This window comes from Frankliniella occidentalis, unplaced genomic scaffold, assembly GCF_000697945.3.
Source record: "Frankliniella occidentalis isolate FOCC.00 unplaced genomic scaffold, Focc_3.1 Scaffold2, whole genome shotgun sequence".
In the NCBI taxonomy this organism is placed as follows: domain Eukaryota; kingdom Metazoa; phylum Arthropoda; class Insecta; order Thysanoptera; family Thripidae; genus Frankliniella; species Frankliniella occidentalis.
The window spans coordinates 3,093,725-3,099,754 of NW_026267132.1; the positions used below are offsets into that span (position 1 = coordinate 3,093,725).

Sequence of the window (6,030 nt, forward strand, 5' to 3'; positions counted from 1 at the left end):
CCCCCGCTAGCGCCGTGGAGGTAGGCAGACCCGCGCACTTCCTAACTGCCACCGCCAAAACATGCAGCCGACTCACCCTTGAACAGCTCCTCTGCCTGCACCTTGAGCTGCAGCTGCCTCTTGCGCGCCGCGGCGAGACCCAGGCAGTACTTTCGGGCGAGCCACGAGGTGTGCATCGTGTGCAGGAGCTCGGATGTCTCGGCGCAGTGGTGCGGCGCCGGCGGCCAGGACTTGTCCAGCACGGACTGGGGCAGCTTCTTCGACAGCCGCATCAGGTACTCGGCCTTGGAGAGGATGATGAAGCGCCTGCGGACACACAACCACGCCGTCAGCTCGGTCTAGAGTCACCCGATGATGCTCGATCATTTTTGCCGTGTTTTACAATGTGATTTTAAGTTTCAGAAAAGGGCGGAAATTTGTCCTGAATTTTCAAGTTACATAATTTTTTTCATTTTTTCTGGAGCAGTTAAATATATTTTTGGAAATCCCTAGTTTTACCTGTTGAGGTCGGTGGGCGGCCCGTTGCGGGTGATGAAGCCCTCGATGAAGTTGCGCAGGGTGGTGGCCGCCTGGCGGCGCCGGTCCGCCCGGCGGCGCGCGAGGAAGCCCCTGGCCAGCGCCTGCATCTGGATGGCCGCCTCGCGCATGCGCAGGTAGCGCTTCCGCTGCTGGCGGCCCTTCCACACCTTCTGGATGATGGCCGCGATGTGGTGCTTGTGCTGCTGGAAGGCGTCCTCCGTCCGGAACAGGGTGCGCGGCCAGCGGATGAACAGCTTGGTGCTGCGGGAGGCGGGAGGGGGAGGCGAGGGGGTGAGACGGTTTGACGAGACGAGCGGGATGCCGCACGCCGACTCGAGTAGGAGCTAGGATTGAATGTACTCACTTGCCGAGGCGGTAGTCGTCGGCCTGGTAGTTGAGGTGCTGCACTAACTCGCTGACGCCCTGCTTGGCGGGGCCGCGGTAGTTGGGCCAGGTCGACGGGCAGAGGCTCTTGTAGCGCTCGAGGAACGCCTCGTACGGGCGGCGGTACGCAAAGCCGGCGCGCCGCACCCGGAGGTTCTCCATCAGCCCAAGGTACTTAACCTGGGAAAAGCGGATACCCCAACGTGTTAGAGCTGCAAGTGCAGGTCTAAATTTCAAAGTGAAGGTGAGTTGCAGTTGTGCCTCCCTCCCACACGTAAACCTGCCCCCTCCCCTTCAGGTGCTAACGACGTGCCGAGAGGAAGGGCGAGAGCGACGTGACCGCAGAGGCAGACGAGCGACGTACCTGGTGGCTGACGACCTCCTCGTCGAACACGTCCGGCGACTGGAAGTCGTTGGGCTTGATGCAGCGAATGTACGACGGCTCCTTGCACATGAGGATGTCCATCAGGCGGTTCAGGCTGTTCTTGAACTGCGTCACGGCGGTCTCGGGCCGCTTGCGCGTGTTGAGCTCGGACACGGGGAATGTGGTCTGTGGGGCAGAGGGAGTGGCGTTCGAGATGGAAGAGCAGGACGATGCATTACGGCCCGGCACCGCTTAGCGGCCAGGCCAGTAGTTACACGGCAGACAGCTACAACAACTCACCTTGGTGACAGAGTTGGACGAGTGCGCCATGACCTCGCGCAGGTCACGGAACAGGAGGTCGTTGTTCCTCTCGAGGAAGCCCTCGACGGCGTAGGTGACGTCGCCCGCGTAGTGCACGAGGCGGAACTCCTCGCGGACCATGGACTTCTTCTTGTCCCTGACGGCCTTCTGGTGGCTCACGTAGTACGGGTTGGCGCCCAGGTGCTCGTTGAGCTTGGCCAGCAGGCTGAGGTCGGTGGGCTCGCCCGGCCGCAGGCACTCCTCGTCCAGGAGCGCGATCACGCCGCGGTGCTTGGCCTCGATCAGCTCGCAAATCACCTTGTTGTCGAAGTACTTGACGTGCTCCCACTCGATGCCCTCGGCCAGGTACTCGGCCTGCTCCGACTTGAGCGTCAGCTCGACGAACACCTGCTGCAGCTTCTCGTTGCAGAAGTTGATGCAGAACTGTTCGAAGCTGCACGGGAAAGAAGCGGGCGGAGAATCGAATGTGAGTATTTAATTCTGTCTTTGAACAAATCAAACCTGTACCCTGTACCCCGCCTCGGCTCTGGTGACGCACCCATTTTTCTGGAACACCTCGAAGCCATAGATGTCCAAGATGCCCATGACGACGCTCTTCTGGTTGCTGGGCGGCTGGAGGCTCCGGTTCAGCCTGCCCACGAGCCAGGAGAAGAGGCGGTCATAGATGGCTTTGGCGAGCGCGTCCCTCGCGCACATGGCCAGCTCCTTTGACAGCGGTGACGTCACCACGTCGTCGCGGGCCTCGATGGTCCGACTCACCAGGGCGTCACTCAGCCGCCTGGCGTCGCATCCGAGAAGCTGAATGTCACGAGAATAAAGTTGGGGTCAGGGATATGGGAAAATAAATACGACCGATAGTCCGCCGTGTCCGACTGTACGCACCTCCGCGACGGTGGCCACGTCCTGGGGTCGCTCCACGGTGGCCACGCCCTCCACCTCGGTGAAGGTGATGTTGCCCAGGTGCAACACGCTGGCCACGATGGCCAGGATGGCGTCCTGATCGGCCTGGCTCAGCTCCATGGTGTTCATGGCCTTGCACACGGCGGCGAAGTCGGCTCGGTCGTTGTGCATCTCCAGGTCGCGGGCCTTGCTGTGCTGTGAGGTCAGAGAGGCACCGTTAGTCGAGGGGCACCACTATAAATTTCAGGTATACACCAATTTTTATGTTTTTTATTCATTTTTCTTGATTTTTTCTGCTGTTTAAATTGAGATTTTTTTTGTTGATTTTTCCTAATTTTTTCCTTATTTTTTGGAGGGTGTCAACTGATATTTTTGGAGTGAAGTACCCTTCCCCGTCAGTGCTGTTCGACTACGCGAAGGCCTCCCAGCACCCTGGCGGGTGTGCTCGCTCACCCCGTTGGACAGGTAGTGGTACTGGGTGGGGTCCCTGGACAGCTTAAGCTTGGCGAGCAGCTGGTCGTCCGCGCCCGCCAGCAGCTGGTGGAAGATGTGGAAGTTGCGCTCGCCCTGGGCATGGTGGACGACTCGGGACTTCTCAAGGAGGTAACTCAGAATGTTGCCGCCGATGGGATCGCCCTTGGAGGAGAGATGGAAACGGGTTAAACACACACGCCGAGTGGACACATCATAGATGTAAGTGAGCAGTGTGAGACGCACCACGAAGTCGAAGGCGATGTCCATGTACTTTCCGAAGCGGCTCGAGTTGTTGTTCCTGTTGGTCTTGGCGTTGCCGAAGGCCTCCAGGACGGGGTTCGACTGCAGCAGCTTGTCCTTTACGGCCACCACGTTGGGCTGGTGACCCGTGGCCGCGGCCACGAACTGCAGCACCTTCTTCGAGGCCTCCGTCTTGCCGGCTCCGGACTCGCCTGGGAGGGGAAAGAAATGCGTCATGGTCTACGGGTTATTCGCAAACGTTTTTCATTGTTTTCTCAGTGCACCGTGCCAAATGACCCATATCTTTGCAGAATGGGGACACAGTGTTCGACGCACGTACGGGGGAGATTACAGCGCGAGATTATCATTATGGTGTCGAAGAGCGAGATAAGAACGTCGCGAAACTTTTTCCTGTCCAGTAGACGTGTGCGGATCACCGAAAGAGGCCGCGCGCAAAAGTTTGCAAAACTGTCACTGTCCTTCAAAACTTACCGGAAATGAGAACGCATTGCTCCTTTCGCTCCTCGCGTAGGGATCGGTACGCGGTATCAGCGACGCCGAAACTGAAAACAGAAAGGCGGCCGCGTGAGTCAGAGAGAGAGGCACTTTACTACACTATACACGTCTGTATCAAGCTCCGCACACGTCAGCCAGGGCAACGTCGTCGTGCAGTGGGGCGGCGAAACAGCGATAGCGCGTGCGGTGACACTCGCGGCCGCGCATCAGGCCCGTTCGAAGACAGAGCAAGGCCGGGGTACAGGGGAGGGGTGGGGGGTGGGGTGCAACCCTTTGTCGGGAGGCGACCGCCGCACGGCGCAGCCGCGAAGCGCAGTGCAGCGCGGTAAAGTCGGATGCGCCCATTTGTTTGCCGCCTGAGTGATGAGTATCGATTGCCGTAGTGGAAAGACGCGGCGTGGAAGGGGTGGGGGGAGGGGGAGGAGGCCCTTCCTGGACATCACCGGCGCCGTTTGTTGTCCTCCAGTCGTGGCCGCCTTCTATGCAAATCACCATCGGCAGCGGCAGCCCCGGAAGGGGCGGCAGCAGAGGGGGAAAGAGGTGGTGGTAGTGGGAGGGGGGGGGGCGATCCTGAGTGACTGAGTCATCCGGCAGCTGACAGGAACGCCGCCGCGCGGTGCTAAGCTATCGGCCTGGCCCAGCCACGGCCCGGCGGCGTGGTGGTTGCCTGGTCTCGGTGGCGAGTTGTGGGAGGTCGTGGAGGCGTAGCTTGGAGTAAATGGACGTGGGGGGGGGGGGGGACCGGCCGGTCACGGCGACGGCGTCGGGGGGTGGGGGGGTGGGTGACTGCAGCAGATCCGACCCGATCCAACGCGCCGATCCGTATCCAATGCTGCGGTCGGCTGAACGACAAGCATCAATCCCAAATCCGGTCGCAAGCGCAAAGGGGGGTGGGGCGGTGGGTGCGGGGTGGAAGGGGTGGAGGGAGGGAAACCCCGGGGGGCGGCGGCCACCACACCCACCACCGGCACCGGGGCCCGCCACGGCGGCGAGGGGCTGCGGTCCGCGAAGACAACAATGATGGCGGAGAGACAACGTAATGACGCGGCAATGACGAAATAGGGCGGCCTGGGGAGGAAGAGGGTGCAGAGGGGGAAGGGGGTCGGCCCAGCAGCGGCGGTGGAGCCGCAGGCAGGGGCACGGCCGAGTCCGAGTGATGACGCCAGCCGCACCGCGTCACTCTGGTGCTGGCGTTGAAGTCTCCGCGATTCCTCCCCGCGAGCACGCCACCGCGAGCACACCGTGCAGTGTGTAGTTACTTGTTGAACGAATACACATCCTAAAAGAGCACTTACACGGCACTGGAAAAGAACCTCCGCCCCCCCCCTCCCCTCCTTTGCGCGGAGCCACACGGCTGGCTATTGACCCCGCGGCGGATTTGCCCGCGCGCGCGAGCCCCGGGTGCGCTCCCTGCCGAGGGGTAGAGGAGGGGAAAGGGGGGGGGCAGGTGGTGTTGGTTTTCCGCACGTAACCCTTGTCTCGTGAGCACCATCTGGATCGTGACCAGCAATCAAGGGCCAGGTAAAACAGACACGGCACGGCGGGGTGCCTGCCTGGTGCCTCGGAGCCGTGCCATGGTTTATAACGACCCGGCCGCTGCGACGTGTTGTCTAAGGCCCGAAGCCCGCCGCCACCGAGGGAAGCCTCTCGGCCAAAATCGGTCCTGATCCATTACAGATCGAAAGTACTTCCTGCCTCGTCCCTTTTGTCCCGCTAGTCGCGGGTGGCTAGTCGCTGGCGGTCGCGCGAGCGAACCTGACCCGATAAAGGGTAGCCCGCGCGGTGACGGGGGTAGATAAGCCCCACCGACTCCAGAGGAGGCTGCGTGGCCTCTCCTGGCCGGCCGTTCTAACCCAATTGAACAGCAAACGCACCGAAACGCGTCGCAATAAAACGAACGTGACGTAATTTTGCAGACAACTCGGCACTATCACAGCCTGCAGGTGGCTGGTCAGGCTTAGCAAGCCGCGCTATCATCGTGTTAGATTGCAAGTAAACCATTTTGATTCCTCACCAAGCCGCACGAGGCGGGTGGGCGCGGCGGATCACTGAGGACCGAGGTCATTACACGGAGTCATGAACTACTAAAGTGATATTTTTAACAAAATTCGAACTGACGGTTTTGTGTTAGTGCTTCCAAGTTATTTCTAGAGACTAGTTCACGCTCGGAGTTTTGGGTTTTAGGTACTTGACGACTATAGGACAGAAGTACCTACATTACTTGAAATTGATAAAAGCCTAGCAGGTTATGGGATGTTGGTCGTGAAATGATGGCCGTCGGGTTTGGTCCGACATTTTGCCGTGTGCCGTGT

General features: G+C 60.2%; 1 protein-coding gene across 2 annotated transcripts in view; it reads right to left on the bottom strand.

The window, feature by feature from the left end:
- The window catches only part of LOC113204407 (unconventional myosin IC), a 34,665-nt gene that overhangs the window by 9,128 nt on the left and 19,507 nt on the right, over positions 1-6,030 (bottom strand). For both annotated transcript variants that reach the window (XM_026419593.2, XM_026419592.2), the window contains exons 4-13: positions 3,695-3,765; positions 3,206-3,414; positions 2,942-3,124; positions 2,471-2,683; positions 2,127-2,386; positions 1,568-2,021; positions 1,268-1,453; positions 884-1,083; positions 499-780; positions 77-306 (exon numbers count right to left, since the gene is read on the bottom strand). In XM_026419593.2, coding sequence (XP_026275378.2) covers positions 77-306; positions 499-780; positions 884-1,083; positions 1,268-1,453; positions 1,568-2,021; positions 2,127-2,386; positions 2,471-2,683; positions 2,942-3,124; positions 3,206-3,414; positions 3,695-3,765 — 2,288 coding nt within the window. The remainder of the gene's footprint in view (positions 1-76; positions 307-498; positions 781-883; positions 1,084-1,267; positions 1,454-1,567; positions 2,022-2,126; positions 2,387-2,470; positions 2,684-2,941; positions 3,125-3,205; positions 3,415-3,694; positions 3,766-6,030) is intronic.